Below are 27,496 nucleotides of genomic sequence, written 5' to 3' on the forward strand. Positions count from 1 at the left end.
CTTGTCAAAATGTCAGTGTTCTCGTCGAACCACATCACAGTTTGGAGTGTAGGCTAATACCACCCATTTATTTTCAAGTCCATTCGCAAATGTTTCATGCCTCTGACATGCGGTAATGAAAAATAATGGAGTAGTAGCCTACAGTTTTCTTGACATTTTGTTTGAATTATTATGATAGGCCCGTGTTTTACCGGTATGGCGTACCCCCAGTTTCTTTTGCAAGGACACTGTACCACCTTACCTCTACTTCTAGCTATACTGTGTCTCTAAAGCCCCTCTAAATACTTACCCTCCTCCCACCCTGCTTAAGATACTGTGGGCTTCCCAAACTCTTATCTGACTGAATGTAATGCTGCTGACTTCTGACATGTTGTACCTTGCTGTCTGTTGTAACACCACCCTCCAATCCCTCTTGAACCTCCACGCCTTCAGGTGTCCATCCTGCGCAGCACCTCCATCATCCTCAGCCCCACCACAGAGATGGATGTCACCCTGCAGTTCCGGGGCTTCATCCACCCTCTGTGGGGTGCCCCTCCACCTGCACCCCCTCCCACCGAGACAGTTTCCATGTGGGCCCGGATACAGAGGCTACACTTTGAGGCCCGCATGGCTGCTGGACCCAACTCCCTGCAACTGGTGAGCGAGGGAGAAAGCGCGGGAGATGGTCGCTTACATTACACATTTTTTGAGAGATACGAGTAGATCCAGCCTGTAATTTGTTTTACTGAACTCTCTCACTCCCTCTTCCTCCTCCACTCAGAAGGAGGTGGTAGGTCGCTGGGCAGCTCACCAGGAGAAGGAGACGAAGCTGCTGTCCCGTCCTGACATGGGTCGTCTGTTTCCCAACCTGACCCGGGGGAACCGCTACCTGGTCCAGGCCGAGGGATACCTCAACAACTCAGGCTCTGGACAGACCAGTGAGATGGCCCTGACCTGGAACAGAACCGCTCTGCCCGGCGGAAGTGTGAGTACCAGCTGACAATTACACATTTTATAAACAAAAGGTTTTCACAGTAATACTGAGGCTCAATACCCTTAACATCAATATTGAAGATGTTTGTTTCTCCCACTGTCTCTCAATCTCTTTTTTTTGTTGATCTCCTTTCTTTCTCTCTGTAGGAGATTTCCTTCCTGTTCTTGGAGCCGTACCGTTCTGGCTCTTGCTCGGGGTACCAGTCTTGCTTGGCATGTCTGTCAGACCAGTCCTGTGGCTGGTGCCCATCTCTGGGCCGCTGTCTGTTCCGTGCACTGCCTGACCTGGAGCCCTGCCCGGAGGACCAGGGGGGAGGGGAACGCCACCTGCTGCTGGCCCCGCCACAATGCACCCTCTGTGAGGAGTACAGGGACTGCTCCGCCTGCACTCAGGTATTTAACATACAGAACACACCACTGCCATTAGCGTCATAAAACATTTTATATTTTTATACTCCCCTTATAGATCTTATAGACCTTTGACTCTTATGATCTTTGGCCGACAGGACCACTACTGTGAGTGGCAGATCAACTCCAGCAAGAAGGGTGACTACCAATGCAGCCGACGGGGAAGACTGGATGGATCCATTCGCGACCCAGAGAGGTGCCCTAAAGTCTGCAACCAGTGAGTACCCACTGTCAGGCTCATCGTAATATAATGTTGCTTGGGGCAATTACTTCTAGGTTATGTAACTCTCTCCACCTCTCTCTCTCTCTCCCTTCCCCACCTCTGTAAACAGGAGGAGGACGTGTGGAGAGTGTCTGTCTAACTCCAGTCAGTGTGCGTGGTGTGAGTCGGCCCAGGCCTGCTTCTACTTCGCTGCCTACCTCACCAAGTATCCCTACGGAGAGTGCAGGGACTGGTATGACAGGTAAACCATTAGAACCAATGAGCTGAACTCCTGTAGTCAGCAGTTTAAAATGGAGGTTTAATCTTATTTCTCTTTCCTATTTAGAATCTATTATGTACCAACAACGTTCAATAACCTTTTCTCTCTCCCTCTCCCTCCTTCCCCCAATCCTCCCTCCATCCCTCTCTCCCCCACTCCAGTGTTCACTCAGTGCCCCAGTGTAAGCAATGCTCAGCTCTGGTCACCTGTACAGACTGTCTCCAGACGTTTCAGTGCGGCTGGTGTGGAGACTACAACAACCCCACCATCGGCAGGTGTCTACGAGGAGACTGGGGAGGGATGGACGACCCCTCTGTGTATAACTGCAGTGTGGCTGTCGATGAAGTACGGGCTACCAGGTATGATGACCAGCAAACTACCATACTTCAAAATGCTTACTTACCCAGGTTTGACTTCAACTGAGGACAAGCCCACAAAATGGGCTGTGGTGATGGAAAAAATCATTATCTGAGCAGGTCCAGTGTAACTAATGCCTACGTACACTGGACCTGCCTGTGAAGTTACCATGTCAATACCAGACCACCTCTCTGCATTAGGATGTAATGCTGAACCTTGTTATTCCTCCTCCCCCTCTAGTCCTGAGCCCCAGACCTTGGCCCCTCCACGGCCCATGGAGATGGAGATGGAGCTGGAGCACATGGAGGAGGGGGAGAGGGACCCAGTCTGGTCCTACCCCAGCTGTCCCGATGTGGAGGAATGCAGGCTGGGCCTCCACAGCTGCCACCCCTTCGCCACCTGTGTCAACACCCCCACCTCCTTTGAGTGCCACTGTGAGAGGGGCTACACCGGGGACGGCACCCTGCACTGCAACCAGACGTGAGCCTCTCTCTCTCACTCCCTGACGCTCTTTTTCTCTCCCTCTCATCCTCCCTATCATGACAAGCCCTTTTCCCTTCCACTAGCTTTTATGTCTCGTTCTCTGAATAACTCTATTCTCCTAAAACCAACCTCTCTCTTTCTGCTCCAGTTGTTATAATGAGTGTCGTGAGGGCCAGTGCAGCGGCAGCCCGCGGTTTGAGTGTGAGTGTTCCCTGGGCTGGACATCTGACCCAGCCACACTGGTGCTGAGCGGGGTGGAGTGTGACGTGGACTGTGGCTGTAACTTCCACAGCACCTGTATCACTGCCCCAGGCATCTGTGACCACTGCCAGGGTGAGACAGACATAAATATCAGCCCATTCTAAGCCTTCCAAAAAAGGAAAAATTACAGCAACACCCCAAGATGACCAGAAAAACTAAATATACAGTCGTGGCCAAACGTTTTGAGAATGTTAAGAGAATTATGTTCTCAATATTCATAAACTGAACTTCAATTAAACTACTCGGTCTGCTACCAAGAATTTGTAAGATTCTTGTTGAAATGAAACAGACAGAGGCCAGTCTACAATAGTCAGCAACGTTTATTTACGTTTATTTACAAGAGCTCTACCAATCATCATGTACATTGATTTATATATCTCCCATTTCGTCATAAATGTCCCTCCTCTCAGACAATGACAATCTAGTTTACAAGTCTTCTCCTACGCATACATCGCTTATCACATCCTGCTTGGAATCATGTTACACAATCTACTGCAAGCCCAAGGTTTCTCCCCTCCCTAGGTGGGGAGACTTCCTTCCCTGTTATAAGTTTCACAGTGGTCACAAGTTGTCTGCCACAGTTCCTTGCCTGGTAACAGTCCCTCTTTTCTTATGGACAAACATTCTTCATCATTATACAGAGACAGGGTAGAATTCTTTTAGATATAGTCCTATCATTACTTTAAATGTATACATCATTTAGTCATTATACATCAAATTCATAACAGAGAATGACACAAATATTAATTTCCACAAAGTTTGCTGCTTCAGTGTCTTTAGATATTTTGATCAGATGTTACTATGAAATACTGAAGTATAATTACAAGCATTTCATAAGTGTCAAAGGCTTTTATTGACAATTACATGAAGTTGATGCAAAGAGTCAATATTTGCAGTGTTGACCCTTCTTTTTCAAGACCCCTGCAATCCACCCTGGCATGCTGTCAATTAACTTCTGGGCCTCATCCTGACTGATGGCAGCCCATTCTTGCATAATCAATGCTTGGAGTTTGTCAGAATTTGTGGGTTTTTGTTTGTCCATCCGCCCCTTGAGGATTGACCACAAGTTCTCAATGGGATTAAGGTCTGGGGAGTTTCGTGGCCATGGACCCAAAATATCGATGTTTTGTTCCCGAGCCACTTGGTTATCATTTTGCCTTATGGCAAGGTGCTCCATCATGCTGGAAAAGGCATTGTTGTTCTCCACACTGTTCTTGGATGGTTTAGGAGAAGTTTCTCTCTGAGGATGTTTTGGTACCATTCTTTATTCATGGCTGTGTTCTTAGGCAAAATTGGGAGTGAGCCCACTCCCTTGGCTGAGAAGCAACCCCAGACATGAATTGTCTCAGGATGCTTTACTGTTGGCATGACACAGGACTGATGGTAGCGCTCACCTTGTCTTCTCCGGACAAGCTTTTTTTCCGGATGCCCCAAACGATAAGAAAGGGGATTCATCAGAGAAAATGACTTCACCCCAGCCCTCAGCAGTCCAATCCCTATACCTTTGCAGAATATCAGTCTGTCCCTGATGTTTTTCCTGAAGAGAAGTGGCTCCAAAAGTCTTCTGCCTGCTGCCGTTCCTGAGCAAGCTCTGTACTGGTGGTGCCCAGCTGAATCAACTTTAGGAGGAGGTCCTGGCGCTTGCTGGACTTTCTTGGGCGCCCTGAAGCCTTCGTCACAACAATTGAACCGCTCTCCTTGAAGTTCTTGATGATCTGATAAATGGTTGATTTAGGTGCAATCTTACTGGCAGCAATATCCTTGCCTGTGAAGCCCTTTTTGTGCAAAGCAATGATGACAGCACGTGTTTCCTTGCAGGTAACCATGATTGGCAGAGGAAGAACAATGATTCCAAGTACCACCCTCCTTTTGAAGCTTCCAGTCTGTTATTCGAACTCAATCAGCATGACAGAGTGATCTCCAGCCTTGTCCTCGTCAACACTCACACCTGTGTTAACGAGAGAATCACTGACATGATGTCAGCTGGTCCTTTTGTGGCAGGGCTGAAATGCAGTGGAAATGTATTTGGGGGATTCAGTTCATTTGCATGGCAAATAGGGACTTTGCAGTTAATTGCAATTCCTCTGATCACTCTTCATAACATTCTGAGGTATATGCAAAATGCCATCATACAAACTGAGGCAGCATACTTTGACACATTTAAATTTTCACATTCTCAAAACTTTTGGCCACGACTGTAGTTTATTAATTTCAAAAGTTATAACTTTCTCTAATTAGTTAATGTGCTCTCCGTTCTCCCTTCTCCTCAGATTGGACAATGGGTCTCCAGTGTGAGCACTGTCGACCAGGGAGTTTTGGTTCTGCGCTGGCCGGGGGCGGGGGCTGTGTGCCCTGCCAGTGTAACGGCCATGGAGGCCCCCTCCTGGGCTTCTGCCACAATCAGACAGGCCAATGCTACTGCACACACCACACCCAGGGACCACACTGTGAATCCTGCTTGCCTGGATATTACGGAGACCCCAGGTGAGGGGGACAGACAATGGACTCTGGATGAGTGGATGTATTATCCCCAGTGAGGAAATTAGTTTTGCAGCATTACAAGGGGAAAATAATAGGCATTCTGTAATTGATCTGTTTTATAGAACAGTATGTGTACTGTGCATCAGCAACTAGTTGCTATGTGCTCTGTAATTAAGAACCTGCTTCACTATACATTTGAATGTTTGAATTTCTCTCACTTAATGCATATCACTTATACAACTCTCTCTTCCTCAGGAATAATGGCACCTGTTTCCGTCAGTGTCAGGGGCGCTCTGTGATCCTGTCCCACCAGTCACCCCTCTCTGAACTCCCCATCTCGTCCTCCCTGGGGTGGCGAGGGGGCGTCGGGGGGAAGGGGGGGCTCTCCCACTGTCTGTGGGTCCTGTCTGTCTCTGAGCACTTGGTCCCCTGTGAGCCTGGCGAGCTGTGCCCTCCTGTGGCTCTCACCCTGCACCCAGACTCCTACACACAGTGCACTGTGAGTACTAACTACACACTAACTCCTACAACACAGACTGATGTTTATTGTGCTGTAGTGAACAGAGCCACCAGCATTCCCATGGCCTGAGATGTATTTTCTGTCTCTCACACACAGAGCTCCTACGTTTACGTGTTTGATGGCCTGCCTCGTTTCTTGAGCAACGGGGTGGTGCACTCAGACCACAACCTGATTGGCGCGTTCTGTGGGACGACCCGGACTCAGCCAATTACAGTGGAGGCCACTTCAGGTTAAAACTTCTAGTCATTTTTTAAAAAGTTTTAAAATAAAGTTTTTCTCCTTCTCCTTATTTTCTGACTGTAAATATCATGACTAGTATTGAAAGATTCCCTCTCTGATCCCTCTGTTTTTCTCTCCCAGGTGTGATTTCTGTGTACTTTGAGGCCAACGTCTCGTCCGACCGCCCTCAGGGTTTCAACGCCTCCTTCTGGGTGCGGCGTTGTCGTCAGGTTTCTGAGGCGGGGGAGGATGGGTCACCCGTATGCCAGGGAGGGGCGCAGTGCAGCGAGGGGCTGTGCCAGTGTACTCAGGGGTATGGGGGACCGTACTGCGACAGGCCCCTCTGTCCCGAGGGCTGTGGGCTAGCAGAGGGCCGAGGCTCCTGTAACTTGGTGAGAGGGACTGAACACTAGCACTGTGACTGCAAGACAGTTTGAATGCTCATTGTTGTTTTTTTGGTGTTTTGATGTTTTCCTCTTTGTTTATCCTGTTCCTATATATTGCAGTCTCTTGTGTGTCTCTAATGTTAACCCTCTCTCTCTCTATGTGTACGTTTTAGTCTCTGGGAGTGTGTGTATGTGCAGACGGTTGGGGCGGCTCTGACTGCTCCACCCCTCTGGACTCCAGCAGCCTAGTTTGGGAAACCCTACTGGACACACAGCTCACAGCGGTAAGAACCAGGACACACATATATAAAAACACTCCCACCACAGAGTGTCACATTGTTAACTTCTTGGCGCACCCATCCCGTTAGCGGGATCATTTTCGTCAACATCCTCTGAATTGCATGGCGTCAAATTAAATCACTAAAAATATTTAATTTTCATGAAATCACAAGTGCAATATAGCAAAACACAGCTTAGCTTGTTGTTAATCCACCTGGATAGCTTTTTGGCGAAAGCTATCCAAGCGTTTATGTTAGGACATCTCTCTCAGCAGACAAAACATTACAAACAGCTAGCACCAAAGTAGATTGGTCACGAAAGTCAGAAAAGCAATAAAATGAATCTCTTACCTTTGATCTTTGGCTGTTTGCACTCACGAGACTTCCAGTTACACAAAAAATGTTATTTTTGTTCCATAAAGATTATTTTAAAATCCGAAATGCCTCCATTTGGTTGACGTGTTATGTTCAGAAATCCACAGGCTCGAGCGATCACGACGGGGCAGACGAAAATTCCAAATAGTATCCGTAAAGTTTGTAGAAACATGTCAAATGTTTTTTATAATCAATCCTCAGGTTGTTTTTACAATAAATAATTGATCATATTTCAACCGGACCGTAGCTTTTTCTATAGGAGTGAGAGAGAAAATGTCTGCTCCAAGCTGCTCACGCATGCAAAACTCTGCTGGCACCAAGCCATCCAATGACGCGATGTGATCTTTTTCGCTCATTTTTCTGAATAAAAGCCTAAAACTATGTCTAAAGACTGTTCACACCATGTGGAAGCCATAGGAAAATGAATCTGGCTGACTTCCATTTAAATGGAGGGAAGGCATGCAATGAATCAGAGAGGTTTCAGGAAAAACAGCACTTCCTGGGTGGAGTTTCCCCAGGTTTTTGCCTGCAATATCAGTTCTGTTATACTCACAGACAATATTTTGACAGTTTTGGAAACGTTAGAGTGTTTTCTATCCTAATCTGACAATTATTTGCATATTCTAGATTCTGGGCCTGAGAAATAGGCAGTTTCATTTGAGTATGTTTTTCATCCAAACATCAAAATACTGCCCCCTACACTCAAGAGGTTAAACTTCCCCCTCCCTCCACAGAACCAGGCCCACAGGTTTCTCCACCGGATGGGCCATTCTCTAGTGTCTGGGCCCCAGGGGAACCTCTGGATGTATGGAGGCCTCTCTCTCTCAGAGGGCATCCTGGGAAATGTCTACAGGTGGGGGGGATGACTTTTTAATGCCTGTGTTTTTATTAGCGTTCATTTAAAGATGCCTTTTATGAAACAGCAATTTTTTGTTGTTGTTGTAATTGTTTGAAATGACAAGTAACAATTAGTATACTTTATTAGCATATCAATTAGTTTCTCTGTCTTTCTTCCCTCTCTGTGTTGATTGGTGGGTTCAGGTACTCTGTGTTGGAGCGGCGCTGGACTCAGATGCTGACCAGTTCAGTGGAGGAAGGCTCCACCCCCAGCCCCCGCTACCACCACGCCTCTGCCCTCCTGGCCAGTCATGAGCCTCTCTCTGACGCCCAGGGAGCCACTCACAACCTCATGCTGGTGGTGGGCGGTGTCACGCAGAAGGGCGTCGCCATGGACACGTGGAGCCTCAACCTCAGCAGTCTGGTGTGGAGACAGCACAAGGTCAGAGTTGGTTTGTTTAGTTTTAGTTATCCACCATCTTGCCTTACTTGAGAAAATATAGGAACAAAAAAACACTAAACATAAAATATTGGTTAACTGTCAGCCTACACCGCACGATTCAATTTACTATAGACTTCTATGTAACCAATTAGTCTGTGTCCTCTTCCCCCATAGAGCTCAGTGCTGCCACCGGTGGCAGGTCATACTCTAACGGTGCGTCGGGACTCCTCTATGCTGCTCATCGGAGGTTACTCTCCAGAGAACGGCTTCAACCATCACCTGCTGGAGTTCAACATCCACTCTGGCAACTGGACCGTCGCTCCCCACACCGGCACACCTCCTACAGGTCAGAAGGACTTCCACCTGCACTCATTAACTCACTTAGTACCTGCCAATCTGGAAAGTCCCTACTCAGCTTTCGTGGAACCTCTCCCACTAAGTAGGCATAGAATATAAAGATTGAGGTGCATCCATTATGGTTGGAGCAAAGAGTTATTTCTGACACCATGAACTGTAAACTGCTGTCCCTTATGATGTTGCATAATTTACCAGTCTGTTGATTAACCCTTAACCCTCCCGTGTTGTCTCTTGACTGACTCCTGTGTGTCCTGTCCTCTCTTCAGGTCTGTATGGCCACTCGGCTGTGTACCACAAGCAGACAGACGCCGTGTACGTGTTCGGAGGCTACCGCTTCCACGTGGAGACAGTGGAGCCTTCAGGAGAGCTCTACAGTCTCTACTATGCCAACCTCACCTGGTCCCTACTGGTCCCCTCACAGGGGAATAAGGTAGGTACTACCACGGCAGCTTTACCACGAGAACATGCTTCTTTCACAACTAGCTAACCGGTATTTAAACAGCTTTTACATGTTCCCAGGCTGGTCTTAATTGATGACATCGTCATTATATCTTAACAATTTTTCTTATATTAACACGTTCTTTTTTCTTTCTCCCTCTCTCACTTTCTCCCTCTTTCTCCCTCTCTCACTTTCTCCCTCTCTCTCCCCAGCCCCTGTCCCGTTTCTTCCACGCTGCAGCCCTGATAAAAGACACCATGGTGATCGTGGGAGGGAGGACAGGAGTGGAGGACTACAGCAACACAGTGTCTCTGTACCAGATCAACTGTAACACCTGGATACAGCCAGGTAACTGTGTGACTGACACTACATGTGGCTAGCCAAAACACTGCGTATATGCTCAGTTTGATGATGATGTGGAGATTATCCTTCCTCTCGCTCAGACTCGGCGGTGGGCGAGCCGGTTAACCGTTCAGTGTCTCTGGCCATGGTGGGCTGGGGTGGGCGGCTGTTCCTCTCTGGGGGGTTCAACGGGGTCACCCTGGGGCGTCTTCTCACCCTGACCCTTCCCTCTGACCCCTGTGCCTTGCTGCCCACGCCCGAGGCCTGCAACACCACCACAGGCAGCTGTGTCTGGTGCAGGGGTACCTGCGCCGCCTCTGATACTGCTGAGAGGTAAAGCTATGGTTATCATGGGAATTATGTTGTTTCCAAGTTGTGACTGTCTTTTATTTTGGAGGTGTTTCTTGGTGTTGTCACTTTATGTAATCATGTTTATTCTTTCCCTATCTCAGAATTAGTGACAAACTATCCCTTCTCTCCCTCTTTATGGTGTGTTGTCCCTGTCTCTCAGACTGGGCTGTTCCATTGGTCAGTCTCCCTGCTCCCCCACCCCTCGTCTACCAGACCAGTGTCGCAGACTGAAGACCTGCAGCGAGTGTCTGGCACGCCACCCCAGGACCTTCTCTAGCCCCTCACAGGTAATATACACACGCAAATGCACACAAACATCAGCTCAGACAGTACACACACACACACACACTAACCTCCCCTCTCTGTCAGTCCCAGTCTGCTCTGCAGTGTAAGTGGTGCACCAACTGTCCAGAGGGAGCATGCATCAGCAGTACAGTCAGCTGCACCTCAGAACACGACTGCAGGATCAACCAGAGAGAGATCTTCCTGTCCAGCAACTGTACTGAGACCAGCTGTGAGGCCTCCGACTGCCCCAAGTGCACCGCCTCAGGGAAGTGCATGTGGACACGCCAGTTCAAACGCACCGGTGAGAGACACCTCCATTCACCTTCTATTGCTAGGGACAGGATTCTATGGGTAGACCACTAGACTAAGTTGTGGCTGAAATAACTGAGAACTACTCTCTTACAAGTTGTGTTGCGGTCAACCCAGGCGAGACCAGGCGCATCCTGAGTGTGAACCCCACCTACGACTGGACGTGCTTCAGCTACGCCCTGCTCAACGTGTCCCCCATGCAGGTGGAGTCCTCCCCTCCTCTGCCCTGCCCGCCCCCCTGCCACCACCTCAGCACCTGCAACCTCTGCCTGGGCTCCCGGGGCTCAGACGGGGGCTGGCAGCACTGTGTGTGGAGCATGGCACTGCAGCAGGTAAGACGGAGACAGACTGTGTGGGTGGCGGGGTAGGGCCATATCTATGTCAATGTTTTGCAAAAAATATATTTCTGCATTGTAGCTTAAAAAAATGAACACGACTATATTTCTGCCCTCCCTTCCCTTCCCCCTCTCCTCTCCAGTGTGTGAGTCCGTCCTTCGTGCCTCTGCGCTGTGAGGCGGGTCAGTGTGGTCGTCTGCTGTCTGGTGGGGACTCTTGCTCCCCCCAGTGCGCTCAGCTCACCCAGTGCTCTCAATGCATCGCCTGGCCCCAGTGTGGCTGGTGTGCTGCCCAGGGGGGCAACGGGGCTGGACTCTGCCAGCAGGGAGGCCTCGACGGTGAGGGGAACAGAATTAAGTAGATCTTGAGAATATCCTTTTATAGGATAGAATAATAGATCCTGTGTGTGTGTGTGTGTGTGTGTGTGTGTGTGTGTGTGTGTGTGTGTGTGTGTATATATATATATATATATATGTATATATTACAGCAAGAGAGAATAAAATATGAGCTTTATAGAATACAACTTTATTGTCCGACATTTAGTGTTATATTCTCTACTCCCGATAACTAACTATTTCAAGTTACCTCTTCTCCTCACTTTACCCCGTGTGTGTGTCAGGTGTGAGTGAGGGAGTGTGTCCCCAAGGAAACCGTAGCTGGTCCTTCCTCCACTGCCCAGAGGAGGATGAGTGTGCCAACGGCCACCACCACTGTAACATCACCCAGGACTGCCATGACCTGACCCAGGGATACCACTGCACCTGCAAGCAGGGCTACGTTCTCAGCCGGTAGGAAGCCACACGTCACAATCATCATTAACGGCAGAAGTAGCAGCACTTGGATACCTCCACAGCTATACACACACACAACCTCATCATCATCACAATCATCAGTACTATCACTCCACCTGTCCTGCAAACACAGCTACATATTCAGTTGGTATACATACATAGTATCCTGAGAAGGTTCTACAGCTGTATCATTGAGAGCATCTTGACTGACTGCATCACCGACCTCGATCGTATGGCGCTACAAAGGGTTGTGCGGACAGCCCAGTACATCACTGGGACCGAGCTCCCTGCCATCCAGGACATCTTTATCAGGAGGTGTGGAAGGAAGGCCCGAAAAATTGTTAGACTCCAACCATAGACTATTTTCTCTGCTTCCGCACAACAAGTGGTACCGATGCATCAAGTCTGACACCAACAGGCTCTTAAACAGCTTCTATCCCCAAACAATAAGCCTGATAATTAGCTAACAGAATAGCTACACAGACTGAGTTTGTCTTGTATCTTTATTGACCTTCTATTTCAATATTTGCACTGTCTCTAAGCACACTCACAGGGCCCTACACACTCACACTGTCACTCCAACACACACACACACACACACACACACACACACCATCATCTGCTAACTCACACATAAAATGCACATACATTTATACTGACTCTACACACCCTCCCACTCACTCACTCACATACAAGCTGCTGCTACTCTGTTTATCTTATATCCTTTTGCCTAGTCAGTCACTTTATCCCTATACATATCTACCTCCATCACTCCAGTATCCCTGCACATGTAAATATGGTATTGGAACAGACTTTCTAAATATTTATTGTATATAGTATCCTTATTGCTTACTTTGTGTATTTCATATTTCTTATTTCTCGTGTTTTTTTCTAGTAATACATTGATTATTGCATTGTTGGGTTTTGAGTTTGCAAGAAAGGCATTTCACTGTACTTGTGCATGTGACATTAAAACTTGGAAACAAACAGAGCTACAAATTCAGTAGACACACACACACACACATATACATACATAGTATCTGTTTGTTTCTCCTCTTTCTCTCTACTCCCTCTCTGCAGTGCGTCAGGCCAGTGTGAGCCAGTCTGTGCTCAGGGCTGTGTCAACGGGACCTGTGTGTCCCCGGGAGTGTGTCAGTGTCACTTTGGCTTTGTGGGGGACAACTGCTCGTCTCAGTGTCGCTGTAACAAACACAGCAACTGTAAAGGAGTGTCTGAGCCTGACAAGTGTCTGGAGTGTAAAAACAACACTATGGTGAGTGGGGCAGACACACACGCACATATATACACACACACTCAGTATTTCAGCACATCAACTGTAAGATTATGCATGTCACAGCCCAGTGTGTATATTGAGTGCCAAAACACTAGTGACACACTGGTGCTGATCCCAGGTCAGATTCTCAGTTCATTCAGTGTATCCTATACGGATGTTTGTGGCTCTCTCTCTCCTGTTCCAGGGTGATCACTGTGAGAAGTGTAAGCCCCTGTATGTGGGGTTGGCGGTGGGCGGGGGGACGTGCCGCCCCTGTCGGGAGTTCTGCAGGGGGAACAGCGCAGTGTGTCTGTCCCGGGACGAACACAAGAGGGCGCTAGACCACCCCCAAGACCACCCTCTGGACCCAGACAGAGTAAGTGCTTTGAGTTTATTAATGCATTACTTTGGATCTGATCAACAACATCTTTTGTGGTCATATCAAATTTTATTAGTCACATGTGCCGAATACAACAGGTGTGGACCTTACAGTGAAATGCTTACTTACGAGCCCCTAACCAACAATGCAGTGTAAAAAAAATACGGATAAGAAATAAAAGTAACAAGTAATTAAAGAGATTTATGTGCAAGCTAGAAACTCACTGTGTAGGAACGGGTATACCACCTTGGATGTCATTTAACTGCAATTCTCTTGTTGAACTCCCTCTCCTTTATCAGATTGTTCAGTGGGTGTCGGAGGGTCCTACAGAGGACTCAGCGGTTTGTGTGAGCTGCCAGAACAACAGCGTGGGGGACAAGTGTGAGAGCTGCCTCAGCGGCTACTTCCTATTGCAGGGGAACTGTGACAAGTGAGTAGTGATTCCTTTCAAATGAACCTCTAGCCACATCTAATTCACTTGCAATCAGTGGTGGAAAAAGTACTTAAAATCTCATACTTGAGTAAAAGTATAGATATCTTAATAGAAAATGACTCAAGTAAAAGTGAAAGTCGCCCAGTAAAATACTACTTGAGTAAAAGTATTTGATTTTAAATATACTTAAGTATCAACAGTAAATGTAGTTGCTAAAATATACTTGATTATCAAAAGTATGAATAAGTTAACATTTCTTATATTAAGCAAACCAGGTGGCACAATTTTTATTTTTATTTTTTATTTACGGATAGCCAGGTTCACACTCCAACACTGACATCATTTAAAAAAGCATTTGTGTTTAGTGAGTCTGTCCGATCAGAGGCAGTAGGGATGACCAGAGATGTTCTCTGTTTAGTGAGTCTGTCCGATCAGAGGCAGTAGGGATGACCAGAGATGTTCTCTGTTTAGTGTGCGAAATGTGACAATTTTTGTGTACTGCTAAGCATTCAAAATGTAATGAGTACTTTTGAGTGTCGGGGAAAATGTAAGGTGTAAAAGTACATTTTCTTTAGGAATGTAAAAGTTTTCAAAAATATAAATAGTAAAGAAAAATACAGATACCACAAAAAAATACTTAAGTAGGTCTTCAGTACTTTACACCACTGCTTAATGGATGAAAGGGACATGAGCCATATTTTGGTGTTCACACCCATCCGAATCAAATCAGTTTATTTGTCACATGCACCGAATACAACAGGTATTAGAGTGAAATGCTTACTTACAGGCTCTAAACAACAATGCAATTTCTAAGTAAAAAAAGGTATTAGGTGAACAATAGATAAGTGAAGAAATAAAAACAACGGTAAAAAAACAGTGAAAAATAACAGTAGCAAAGCTATAATAGCAGCAAGGCTATGTACAGGCACCGGTTAGTCGGGCTGATTGAGGTAGTATGTACAGTGGGGCAAAAAAGTATTTAGTCAGCCACCAATTGTGCAAGTTCTCCCACTTAAAAAGATGAGAGAGGCCTGTAATTTTCGTCATAGGTACACTTCAACTATGACAGACAAAATGAGGGGGAAAAAATCCAGAAAATCACATTGTAGGATTTTTTATGAATTTATTTGCAAACACACCAAGACAATCGTGGGGTCAAAATGATCACAAGAACGGAGAGCAAAAATCCCAGACGACTGTGTGATCACGCTCTCCGTAGCCGACGTGAGTAAGACCTTTAAACAGGTCAACATACACAAGGCTGCGGGGCCAGACGGATTACCAGGACGTGTGCTACGGGCATGTGTTGACCAACTGTCAGGTGTCTTCACTGACATTTTCAACATGTCCCTGATTGAGTCTGTAATACCAACATGTTTCAAGCAGACCACCATAGTCCTTGTGCCCAAGAGCACTAAGGTAACATGCCTTAATGACTACAGACCCGTAGCACTCAAGTCCATAGCATGAAGTGCTTTGAAAGGCTGTAGTCATTTAGGCATGTTACCTTAGTGCTCTTGGGCACAAGGACTATGGTGGTCTGCTTGAAACATGTTGGTATTACAGACTCAATCAGGGACATGTTGAAAATGTCAGTGAAGACACCTGCCAGTTGGTCAACACATGCCCGTAGCACACGTCCTGGTAATCCGTCTGGCCCCGCAGCCTTGTGTATGTTGACCTGTTTAAAGGTCTTACTCACGTCGGCTACGGAGAGCGTGATCACACAGTCGTCCGGAACAGCTGATGCTGTCATGCACGCCTCCAGTGTTGCTTGCCTCAATGCAAACATAGAAGTGATTTAGCTCATCTGGTAGGCTCGTGTCACTTGGCAGCTCGCGGCTGTGCTTCCCTTTGTAGTCTGTAATAATTTGCAAGCCCTGCCACACAAGACAAGCGTCGGAGCCGGTGTAGTACAATTCAATCTTAGCCCTGTATTGACGCTTTGCCTGTTTGATGGTTCGTCGCAGGATTTCTTATAAGCTTCTGGGTTAGAGTCCCGCTCCTTGAAAGCGGCAGCTCTACCCTTTAGCTCAGTGTGACTGTTGCCTGTTATCCATGGCTTCTGGTTGGGGTACGTACAGTCACTGTGGGGACGACATCCTCGATGCACTTATTGATAAAGCCAGTGACTGATGTGGTGTACTCCTCAATGCCATCGGAAGAATTCCGGAACATGTTCCAGTCGGTGATAGCAAAACAGTCCTGTAGTTTAGCATCTGCTTCATCTGACCACTTTTTTATAGACCGAGTCAGTGGTGCTTCCTGCTTTAATTTTTGCTTGTAAGCAGGAATCAGGAGGATAGAGTTGTGGTCGGATTTACCAAATGGAGAGCGATGGAGAGCTTTGTACGCTTCTCTGTGTGTGGAGTACAGGTGATCTAGATTTTTTTTTTCTCTGGTTGCACATTTAACATGTTGATAGAAATAAGGTGGAACTGATTTAAGTTTCCCTGCATTAAAGTCGCCGGCCACTAGGAGCGCCGCCTCTGGGTGAGCGGTTTCCTGTTTGCTTATTTCCTTATACAGCTGACTGAGTGAGGTCTTAGTGCCAGCATCTGTCTGTGGTGGTAAATAAACAGCCACGAAAAGTAGAGCTGAAAACTCTCTTGGCAAATAGTGTGGTCTGCAATTTATCATAAGATACTCTACTTCAGGGGAGCAAAATCTAGAGACTTCCTTAGATTTCGTGCACCAGCTGTTGTTCACAAATATGCACAGACCCCCCTCGTGTGCTGTTCTATCTTGCCTGTGCTGCATATATCCCGCTAGCTGAATGTCCATGTCATCATTCAGCCACGATTCCGTGAAACATAAGATATTATAGTTTTTGATGTCCCGTTGGTAGGATATTCGTGATCGTTCCTCGTATAATTTTTTGTCCAATGATTGCACGTTGGCGAGTAATATTGATGGTAACGGCAGCTTTCCCACTCGCTTTCTGCGGATCCTTACAAGGCACCCCGCTCTGTGTCCTCTGTACCTGCGTCTCTTCCTCTTGCCAATAACTGGGATGTTGGCCTTGTCAGGTGTTTGGAGTATGTCCTGTCTTTGTCTAATCCAATGTGAGTGATCGCTGTCCTGATATCCAGAAGCTATTTTTTTGCCGTAAGATACTGTGGCAGAAACATTATGTACAAAATAAGTTTACACACAAAGAAACACTTAATTGCACAATTGGTTGGGCGCCCGTAAACTGCTGCCATTTCTTCCGCCGCCATTTTCCTTCCGCCGCCCATTTCCAAACTGTGCACTTCAGAAGAGTGTTCTTGATGAAGGTGTGATTCTGTAAAAAGCACTTTGGAGGGCTGAATCCCACAGAGAACTGAAATGCTCTTTGTTCCTCCCACCTGCAGGTGTCAGTGTAATGGCCATGCGGACACATGTAATGAACATGACGGCACAGGCTGCCCATGTCAGAACAACACAGAGACCTCTTCCTGCCTCAGCAGCCCGCAGAGCGACAGGAAGGACTGCTACAGAACACAGGTATGGATAGGATGGTGCAGGCACTAGACACAGTTTACAAGCAGGTATACTGATACAGCAGGGGGAGTCCTGAATAAGGATACCTTGATATTCCTGGTTGTAAAGATCACATCCATATACAGACAATAAGCACAGTACTTACATGCACTTGTATTTCTTGTTTCTTCTCTCTATCTGGAATCCTCCACGCAGTGCGCCAAGTGCAAAGACTCCTTCAACGGCACACCGGTAAACGGGCGCCAGTGCTACCGGCAGTTCAATGTGGACAATGAGTGCTGCTTCGACCCCACCTCTCAGACAAATTGCTTCCACGATCCCACCATCCGCAATCTGCCCAAGGGACGCACCGTCTTCTTCGCTGCCCAGCCAAAGTTCACCAACGTTGACATCCGGGTCACCATCGACGTGACCTTCGGGGAGGTGGAGGTGTACGTGTCCAACTCCCACGACACCTTCATCGTAGAAGTGGACCGCCACACAGGCATCCACGCCATCAAGATCGAGGACGAGTCGGCGGCCCGAGGTGGGGCGGGCGGGGGGGATAAGGAGACGCCTCCATCACCTTTGAAGGTCTATGCCAACTCCTCATCCAGCCTGGCTGGGCCCATGCTCCCCAACACCCCCCTGCAGCTCCACGCCAAGCCCCAGGGGGCGGACAGGGAGGTACGGGAGGCCAAGACGGAGGGGCTCATCTCCTACATCACGGTGTGGAAGCCCCAGACGGTACTGATTGTTCGAGGTGTCCGTGACCGTGTGGTCATCACCTTTCCCCATGAGGTCCACTCCCTGAAGTCCAGCCGCTTCTACATCGCCCTGCGCGGTGTAGGCACAGAGGAGAGACGAGGCGAGTCCCAGGGCCTGCTCTTCCTCCGCCAAGACCAGGCTCACATCGACCTGTTCGTCTTCTTCTCTGTTTTCTTCTCCTGCTTCTTCCTCTTCCTCTCTGTCTGCGTCCTCCTCTGGAAGATCAAGCAGTTCATGGACTTCCGCCGAGAGCAGAGGCGTCATATCCAGGAAATGACCAAGATGGCATCCAGGCCCTTTGCCAAGCTCACTGTCTATTTGGAACCAGAGGAGCCCCAGCTCATCTACCTGCCCTCCACAGGGGGCGGAGGGGTGGGGGGCAATGCCGTGTCCCTGGCCCATGCACGTACAGGCAAGCTGGGGGGCATTGTAGTTGGCCAGAGGGGGCGAGCTGGAGCCATCTCCTACAAACACGAGCCAGGCTCCGGCCCCACCGTCCACCACCACCTTACCCTGGGTGGAGGGGGCAACAGTGGTCAGCACCTGCCCCTGCATTACCTCAACACCCACCACTATGTCCCCACCACCGCCAACACCACGGCCTCGCACCACCACCACCCGTCCTCCCACAGTGGCTACCAGCACTTCTGCCGCTCCGACCCCTTCTTGTCCCAGCTCATGGGCTTCTCCTACTCCACCTTCAAGGTGGGGCCCATCACCCTGGAGCCCACGGATGACGGCATGGCCGGGGTGGCCACCGTCCTCATCCAGCTGCCGGGGGGCATCCTGGCCCCTAACCGCGCCTGCCTAGGGTCCGCCCTGGTCACACTACGGCAAAACCTCCAGGAGTACTGTGGTCACGGCAATGGAGGGGGACACCCCGGGGTGGGAGGGGGGCGCAAAGGCCTGCTAGGGCATCAGCACCTCACCACCATGGCTATGTAGAGAAGAGGGGGAGAAAGGAAAAAAGAAAGTGGGTAAGAGAGAGAGAGGGGTATGTGGTGGGGTGGTAGTAACATGTTAAGAGGTTAGAAGAGAGATGGGGAGTAATGTGAAAAAGGCCATACAGGAGAAAGTTATATAAGAGTCTGTTGAAGTTGATAGGATGATACCTGTATTTACACTGTTTCAATATTGATTGTCTTTTATTCCGTTATGTATCGCTATATTTCAAACGCTTCACGTGACCAAGCCAGCTATCTCTAAAATGCACTACAACTACACGTTATATCAGCTCAACCATTCAGTTGCATCCTGACTGCGTCCGCTATCGAGGTATGAGTGCAGTCGACAACAAGAGACTTTTGCTGCACTGTCGTTTTTTGGAATGACCAATTAAAGTAGGGATGATAACTACTGGCGTTGGAACCAACATGTGCTTTATACCCCAAAAGGTGACAATCAAACATTACCATTAAAAACAAGAGACAGAAGGGGCAGTCTACCAGGATGTGCAACATTGAATTGACATGATAGGAAAAATTCAAAAGTGATGCTTGTTGTCAATGTTTTTTATATCATGGTAGTAATGATGAGTAATATTAATTGTAACTTAATATATGGCAGGCTTTTAAGCTACGTGTCTGATATTAACTCATAACCCTAAGTATATATTTGTGCATGTTCATTCACAGGACCTGTTACATAGTTCTTTATCGGTTGTTGTATTTGTTTCTCTGCTCATCTGCCTCCGGTTCTTCTGTCTTTGAACTCCCAGGCCTACAACTAACAATCCTGTTGTGTAATGTTTCCTATTGTGAGGCTTATGGAGAACATATTAAGCAAAGCAACACTTTTGACACCATTTCATATCTGTTTAAATTGATTTTGTTTCAAATGAAGGATTTAACTTGGTTGTTATAACAAATAACAGCTTTCTTGTTTAGTAGCATTGCACCTAATTAAGGCAAATTGTAACACTATCTTCAGCTACGCTTGAGTCCGGTCACAAGCATTATTAGACTGGTTACATTGTGCTTGTCTTGTATTTGTTTACGTGTTTAACACTTTTTTAAAACCATTTTTAATTTGCTCTTTTTTTTTAAGGGAACACTGCCCTGGTGAGGAGTAGGTGCCAATATTAAAAGTGCAAGAAATATGACACACCTCTTCTTGTGCATGTTTTATTTTTAGTGGAAGGGAGGCGACAGTTGCGATAGACTAGTTATATTCTCTTTTATTATTTAACTAGGCAAGTCAGTTAAGAACAAATTCGTATTTGCAATGACGGCCTAGGAACAGTGCCTTGTTCAGATCGGGAATTCGATATATCAACAAGACTATAGGCGTTCGTAAATTCGCTCTGGCTATCGGGTGCAATGATTGAATAACATGTATGTGTACATGTATTTTGCGAGGCGAGCGGTGTGTGTGCCAGAGCGCAGAATAACTGATGCATTTACGAACGCTCAACACCTGTTGAATATGGCCGGTGTCGGTAAACATCGGCAAAAACATTTAATTAAATTGTTTCCAGCAGCACAGTTACAGTCGCCAACGCTCTGGATAACTTGAAAACCGCCTAACCAGCTCTGCTAGGTCAAGTAAAATGGTCAGAGTGCGGTGTTCTCTCATTTATGTCTGAAAGTAACTAGCAAGCTAGCTAACTTTAGGCAGTTAGCTTGGGTGTTTGACTGCCGTTGTGAGTTCAGAAGGCTCGGATCAACCCTACTCCTCGGCCAGAGCGTCCACATGTCAGGTCTAAATTATTTTAAGTGGTTAAAATGAATTGTTTTACTTAGTTTAATGTTTGATTTGGTACGTTTAAATTATTCAGTATTGACTTGTTTTTATCGCCAGTAAGAAACTGCTAGTTGCGAAAGTAATAATCGCCGAAAATGTATTTTCAAATAATTATTTGTCGAAGAATTTTAAAAAATTTAAGAGGCATATTAAGACTAAAACGTTAGTGTGTAAGTGATAACACTAGTTCAGGAAATGAAGAAATTTATAAAAATTCTGCAATTAAACAACTATGCAAAGGTGTGTGCATTAAGAAAATACCACATTTTCAAAGATTTTACTGAGTTAAGGAAATCAGTCATTTGAAATAAATTCATTGGGCCCTAATCTATGAATTTCACATGACTGGGAATACAGAATTGTCTGTTCACATATACATACAAAAGAAAAAGGTAAGGGCGTGGATCAGAAAACCAGTCTGTATTTGGTGTGACCACCATTTGCATCATGTAGTGTGACATCTTCATATAGAGGTGATCAGGCTGTTGATTGTGGCCTGTGGAATGTTGTCCCACTCCTCTTCAATGTCTGTGCGAAGTTGCTGGATCTTGGCGGGAACTGGAACACCCTGTCGTGCACAACAATCCAGAGCATTCCAAACATGCTCAATTGGTGACATATCTAGTGCATATGCAGGCTATGGAAGAACTGGGACATTTTCAGCTTCAAGGAATTGTGTACCGATCCTTATGTCGTGGGGCTGTGCGGAAACATGAGGTGAAGGTGGCGGATGAATGGCACGACAATGGGCCTCAGGATTTCGTCACGTTATCCTTGTGCATTCAAATTGCCATTGATAAAATGCAATTCTGTTTGTTGTCCGTAGTTTATGCCTGTCCATACCATAACCCCACCGCCACCATGGGGCATGTTGACACAAGCACACTACTCCAGCGTGCCAGTAGCCATCGAAGGTGAGCATTTGCCCACAGAAGTCAGTTACGATGCCCAACTGGAGTCAGGTCGAGACCCTGATGAGGACGACAAGCAAGCAGATGCACTTCCCTGAGACGGTTTCTGCAGAATTTCTTTGGTTGCGCAAACCCATAGTTTCATCAGCTGTCCAGTAGCCTGTCTCAGACAATCCTGCAGCTGGATGTGGATGTCCTGGGCTGGTGTGGTTAGACATGGTCTGCGGTTGTGAGACTGGTTGGATGTTTGAGGCAGATTCAATTAACATTCCTGCAGTCAGCATGCCAATTGCAGGCTCCCTCAACTTGAGACACCTGTGGCATTGTTGTATGACACACCTTTTAGTGGCCTTTTATTGTCCCCAGCTCAAGGTGCAACTGTGTAATGATGTGTATGGTCCGTGTGTCTCAGTTGGTTGAGCAGGGTGCTTTCAACACCAGGGTTGTGGGCTCAATTCCCACGGAGAAATAAACTATGGGATAAGAGTGTCTGCTAAATGACTGAAATGTAAATATATTCATGCTGTTTAATCAGCTTCCTGATGTGCTACACCTGTCAGGTGGATGGGTTATCTTGGCAATGGAGAAATGCTCACTAACAGGGATATAAAACAAATTTGTGCAACATTTTTTTGAGAATCTTTTTGTACATATGGAAAATTTGATCTATTATTTTAGCTCATGAAACATAGGACCAACACTTTTGCGTTTATTTTTGTTCAGTGTAGATTACTTGCTCAAATAGAAGCCTGTCTCTAATAATGGCCTATTATGTAGTGATTTAATAAAATAAATGCCTGGGACATTAATTTATGGTAATTTAAGACTACTAGCCTTGTTAGTTGAATGATTCCACTTTTGACTAATTATCCATAATTGTGTGTTATCATTTCCTAGCAGCCTAAGTCTGCAGTGTTGGGTGTATAGGCTGTAATGGTCCTGGGATACACTATCAAAGTGCAATGAAAAGAAAGTGATTTTCGTAGCCGGTAAGGAGAGCATTTTCCTAACCTTAACCAGTCTCCTAACCTGCTACGAAAAAGTCACTAAAATATTGAAGTGCCTTGAGAAGAGTTTTCCTTATGGTCCCTGACCTAGTCTAGCTCGTCTTGGTAAGGCTGATGCTCACTGACACTCTGCTTCTCTTTTCACTCAGAATGCGAGTAAGGAGGATATTAGAGGCACTTTAGTCAACAAGATGAAGATGAAACAATGTGCAAAAACTAAACCACTGCACAAAAAATCAAGGGGACTAAACACCATGGAAAACTGGGTATAACACAAACTGAACATTACCCACAGTCAGGTGATGACTCCACCGGCAGAGATGAATCAGATTGTACCCTCTCAAATAGCACCAGTTCAACTCATCATTCAGATTCTAGTCCACTCCACAAGGATCCTGTGGTAGTGCTAACCAGGTTGGCTGAGGTAAGTAGGATTAGTGTTTTCTAATGTTCCTAGTATTGTGACAAGATCATTAAGATTGTTAATGCATACTTGTAGTTTCTGTATCTTTCTAATCCATAAGGTGGTGGTTAAGACACTTCTGAGAGACATTAAAGTGTGTTTGGTGAAAGAGGAGACGAATGTCAGGAGGGATGAAGACAACCATGGAGGCAGGACATACTGTTTAACATACTCCAGTCTACTCCCAACAGTGCAGTTTAAATGGGTGATGGTTACTGGAACATTCATATTAATATCGGCAAGGACTATTGATTGAGGAAAATTACATGTACCATTATGGTCTCCCCTTTTCCCTCCTCTTATCATACCCATCTCTTCTATCCCTCACTCTCAGGTAATTCTCCTCGGTTTTTCCTTGTCCACACTGCACCATCTCCTTTACTGACTGTTATTTCTTAGAGAATCACATCAAGAACAAACACCAGAAGCAGTACCTGGCCATGTTGAAAAGCCAAGTCTCAAAGAGTAAAAGAGTGTACGGCCCCACACACAGCTGTCCCCACTGTAGCTGCATGTTCCATACACCACGACAGCTAGACATTCATACCCGCCAGGCCCACCCCTCTGCCCGTCCCCAGAAACCTGCCCCTCCCCGGAGAACTGGCCGTCCCCACAGGGTTCAGGAGAAATTCCACACCTGCCCACAGTGTTCCCGCAGAATCAAGTACCTGGGCAGCCTGCTGAAGCACTACAAGAGTTAGCACAACATGTCCATTGTTCGCACCGATGGACACATCAGTTGCGCGGACTGTGAGAAGAGCTTTGAGAATTTCTGGAGCCTGGGGCCTCACCGGTGTCACGAACCAGAGGGTTCTAGACCTAAGGACACTAAACAGGTGATCTGTCTGGAAGTCGGTTTCCAATGCTTAGATTGTGGCAAGATCCTCACTACTCTTACAAGCCTGAACACTCACATGCGCATCCACACTGGTGAGAAACCTTATGTCTGCAAGGAGTGCGGCAAGCGCTTCTCAGATACCAGCGCTTATCGTTATCACTTGTTAATACACAATGGGGTCAAGCCATTCAAATGCCAGGACTGAGGGAAGGATTTCAAACAGAAGTCGCTCCTCAGGAAGCACATGACTGTTCACTCTGATGAGAGAAAGTACTCCTGCTTCCAATGCGACAGGCAGTTTTCCTGAAGTCTGAATCTTCACCTGCGCACACACTCAGGGGAGAGACCTTTCAAATGTACTGTCTGTGGTAAAGACTTTGCTGACAAATGTTATCTGAAGACTCATCTGAAGATCCACAACAACCAGAAAAACTACCATTGTGGGGTTTGTGAACAGAAGTTCATAAGGATTGGGGTGCTGAACATACACCTGCGCTCACACACCAGTGAGAGGCCTTACCATTGCACAGTGTGTGACAAGCAATTTGCCGGACTTGACCACCTGAAGAACCGCCAGCGCACTCACACGTGAGAAACCATACACCTGTACCGAGTGCGGTAAAAGCTTCACTCAGTCTGGAGATCTGGCTAAACACAAGCGCCACCACACTGGGGAGAGGCCATTTGAATGTTCTGAATGCCACAAACTGTTTATCTGCTCAGGTTTTCTGACCCTGCACATGAGGACCCACAAAATCCACAATGGGAAACGTTATTCCTGTCCCCTCTGCTTTATCAGCTTTGCTCGCAAGTCCAACCTCTCCAAATACCTGCTTAGATGTCATAAACCTAAATGATAATGATCTATGTTTTTAACATAACACATTTTATGAAGCTGTTACTCTTATGAATTAATAGGAGTGGAGTCCGATCTCTTGTCAGGGATGGATGTGTGACCACAAATGCTAACGAAATGTTGCTCCCCTGTTTATGATAACGCCACAATGGTTTAGCAGTCCTCCAGTTGGGTCACACAGTGAGCTCCATGTATTGGGACAGTGACATGTTTTGGATCTGTACTTCAGCACTTTGGATTTGAAGTGATACAATGACTGAGGTTATAGTGCAGACTGTCAGCTTTAATTTGGGGGTATTTTCATCCATAGCGGGTGAACTGTTTATAAAGAACAACACTGTTTGTACATATTCCCTGCCCGTTTTAAGGGAAACGTTAAATTATTTGGTCCCATATTCCTAGCACGCAATGCTTACATCAAGCTTGTGACTGGATGCATTTGCTGTTTGTTTGGGTGTGTTTCAGAGTATTTTGTGCCCAATAGAAATGAATGGTAAATCATGTATTGTCACTTTTATTAAAAATAAGACTAGAATGTTTTCTTCTATATTAGTGGCTACCAAGATTACGGATTATCCTGAATGAATCGTGATTAATGAGTGAGAAAGTTAGAGGCATAAATATCATACCCCCCGACAGACAATATCTTAACCTCCCATGTTATTGTAATGGTAAGAGGTTAGCATGGGGTATAATATGTGTGTGTCTGTACTCTTAACTTTCTCACTCGATATTCACAATGTATTCAGGACTATTAGTTATCATGGTAGCATCCAACAAGTTTGTTACTCTACTATCTTGATGTAATCATTTGGTTCCTAGGAATATGGAACCAAATACTAAACTTTTGACTACTTCACTACACAAGTGAATTTGTCCCAATACTTTTGGTCCCCTAAAATTGAGGGACTATTTTCAAAAAGTGGTGTAATTTCTAAACAGTTCATATGGATAAAAATACTCAAATATTAAAGCTGACAATCTGCACTTTAACCTCATAGTCATTGTATCATTTCAAATCCAAAGTGCTGGAGGTACAGAGCCAAAGGAACAAAACAAAAATTCACTCTCCCAATACTTTGTGCTCAGTGTATATTAGGTTGTTACTTTTGTTTTATGGTTATTTGTTTTTAACCAGTAAAATGTAATCTACATAATCCCCAAAAGTAATTATCATGAGGGCCATGAACAATAACTAGTAATGCTGTATACTCAAAGAAGGAGTTTTATCTAACTTTTCTGGTAAAAAAAAAAAGTTAAATTACTGAGATGGTCACTTTGAGGACACAAGCTCAAGTACACAGTACAAATATGATGCATAAAGTTTCATTGTATTTCCTATTCAACAAAATTGTATGAATAAGGCTTGAAATGACTTGCTTTCTGAATATAGCATAAATAAATTATAAAATGACAAAGATTTCATGTTCCTTATAACTTTAAATGACATATTTGTATGTTTACTGTCAATGTTTGCCCCCATTGCTGTGAACGTCTCACAGAGCTCTAGATTGGCTTCATGAACTCGATAGGAACTCTCCTTTCATTTCATATTAATATTTTTTGTTTAAATCTGAATTATTTTAGATTATTGGCTATAAATCAATCTCTGAATGTGCAACTGTGATGAAACCACTCCTGATGTGCTATGATGCAAGCATTTCAGGCATGTCAGTGGCTGTGATGTTGGGTTCAACCAGGAGCTGGAGAGTTGGAAGAGCAATTGAAATGGTAGAAGGGACATCCCAGCTTCAAGTGGTCTAAGATTTCATATCCTACGTTAGAGGGTCTGAACCTGTACCAGAACAACAGAGGTCTCCCGAACGGGACCTTAAGTCTAAGAGGTTTTAAACACTAGTTGTTTTTGTATTTTTTTATTTGCTCTTTAAACAACAAATAAAATATACTGATGTACAGAAGATGGTTTTATGACTGATTGTCCTGGTGATCTGTAGGTGATAATACATTCTGAAAGATCTTCAGTTTTTTTGCTTTGTGTTTTTAGTGTATTCCTTGATTTGGAAAATTAATTTATGTAATGGTCTAGTATTGTTAAATATGTTTATATCTAAGTTAATTAGTTAGAGACCACATGATTTGTTTCAGTCCATACGCCGTCATTGGCCGTTTTCTTTGTTTATTAAACCTTTATTTAACTAGGGACGTCAGTTCAGAACAAGTTTTTATTTACATTGATGGCCTAATCCGGACGAAGCTGGCCAATTGTGCGCCACCCTATGGGATTCCTGCTCACGGCTGGTTGTGATACAGCCCGGGATCGAACCAGGGTCTGTAGTGACGCCTGTAGCACTGAGATGCTGTGCCACTCAGGAACCCTGCACTGGTTGTGATTTATTGCGTTACCAAACATTTGAACATGGCTGACAAGCATATAGTATTATTTCTCTCTCTCTCTCTGTATGTTTGTGTGTGTTTATATACTGTGCATTCGGCAAAGTATTCAGACTCCTTCACTTTTTCCACATTGTTATGTTACAGCCTTATTCTAAAATGGATTAAATACCTTTTCCTCAATTTAAACACAATACCCCTTAACGACAAAGCAAAAACAGGTTTTTAGGGTTGAAAATATGAAATTATATTTACATTAGTATTCAGACCCTTTACTCAGTACTTTGTTGAAGCACCT

At 45.7% G+C, this 27,496-nt stretch overlaps 1 protein-coding gene and 1 pseudogene across 2 annotated transcripts in view; both read left to right on the top strand.

Moving 5' to 3' along the window:
* The window catches only part of LOC112226164 (multiple epidermal growth factor-like domains protein 8), a 31,336-nt gene extending 11,206 nt beyond the window's left edge, over positions 1-20,130 (top strand). For both annotated transcript variants that reach the window (XM_024390462.2, XM_024390470.2), the window contains exons 15-43: positions 433-636; positions 761-964; positions 1,120-1,365; positions 1,479-1,597; positions 1,713-1,844; positions 2,024-2,221; positions 2,460-2,699; positions 2,851-3,035; positions 5,234-5,447; positions 5,700-5,943; positions 6,061-6,193; positions 6,325-6,575; positions 6,743-6,853; positions 7,957-8,075; positions 8,264-8,501; positions 8,676-8,847; positions 9,125-9,288; positions 9,510-9,645; positions 9,741-9,972; positions 10,151-10,277; positions 10,360-10,576; positions 10,702-10,916; positions 11,063-11,258; positions 11,540-11,708; positions 12,792-12,984; positions 13,190-13,360; positions 13,663-13,793; positions 17,153-17,285; positions 17,478-20,130. In XM_024390462.2, coding sequence (XP_024246230.2) covers positions 433-636; positions 761-964; positions 1,120-1,365; positions 1,479-1,597; positions 1,713-1,844; positions 2,024-2,221; positions 2,460-2,699; positions 2,851-3,035; positions 5,234-5,447; positions 5,700-5,943; positions 6,061-6,193; positions 6,325-6,575; positions 6,743-6,853; positions 7,957-8,075; positions 8,264-8,501; positions 8,676-8,847; positions 9,125-9,288; positions 9,510-9,645; positions 9,741-9,972; positions 10,151-10,277; positions 10,360-10,576; positions 10,702-10,916; positions 11,063-11,258; positions 11,540-11,708; positions 12,792-12,984; positions 13,190-13,360; positions 13,663-13,793; positions 17,153-17,285; positions 17,478-18,974 — 6,591 coding nt within the window. In that variant the 3' untranslated portion in view covers positions 18,975-20,130. The remainder of the gene's footprint in view (positions 1-432; positions 637-760; positions 965-1,119; positions 1,366-1,478; positions 1,598-1,712; positions 1,845-2,023; positions 2,222-2,459; positions 2,700-2,850; positions 3,036-5,233; positions 5,448-5,699; positions 5,944-6,060; positions 6,194-6,324; positions 6,576-6,742; positions 6,854-7,956; positions 8,076-8,263; positions 8,502-8,675; positions 8,848-9,124; positions 9,289-9,509; positions 9,646-9,740; positions 9,973-10,150; positions 10,278-10,359; positions 10,577-10,701; positions 10,917-11,062; positions 11,259-11,539; positions 11,709-12,791; positions 12,985-13,189; positions 13,361-13,662; positions 13,794-17,152; positions 17,286-17,477) is intronic.
* A 3,360-nt stretch (positions 20,131-23,490) lies between these two features.
* On the top strand, positions 23,491-26,765 carry LOC112244190 (annotated as a pseudogene).
* Positions 26,766-27,496: the final 731 nt, after the last annotated feature.

Source organism: Oncorhynchus tshawytscha, linkage group LG03, assembly GCF_018296145.1.
Source record: "Oncorhynchus tshawytscha isolate Ot180627B linkage group LG03, Otsh_v2.0, whole genome shotgun sequence".
Taxonomy (NCBI): domain Eukaryota; kingdom Metazoa; phylum Chordata; class Actinopteri; order Salmoniformes; family Salmonidae; genus Oncorhynchus; species Oncorhynchus tshawytscha.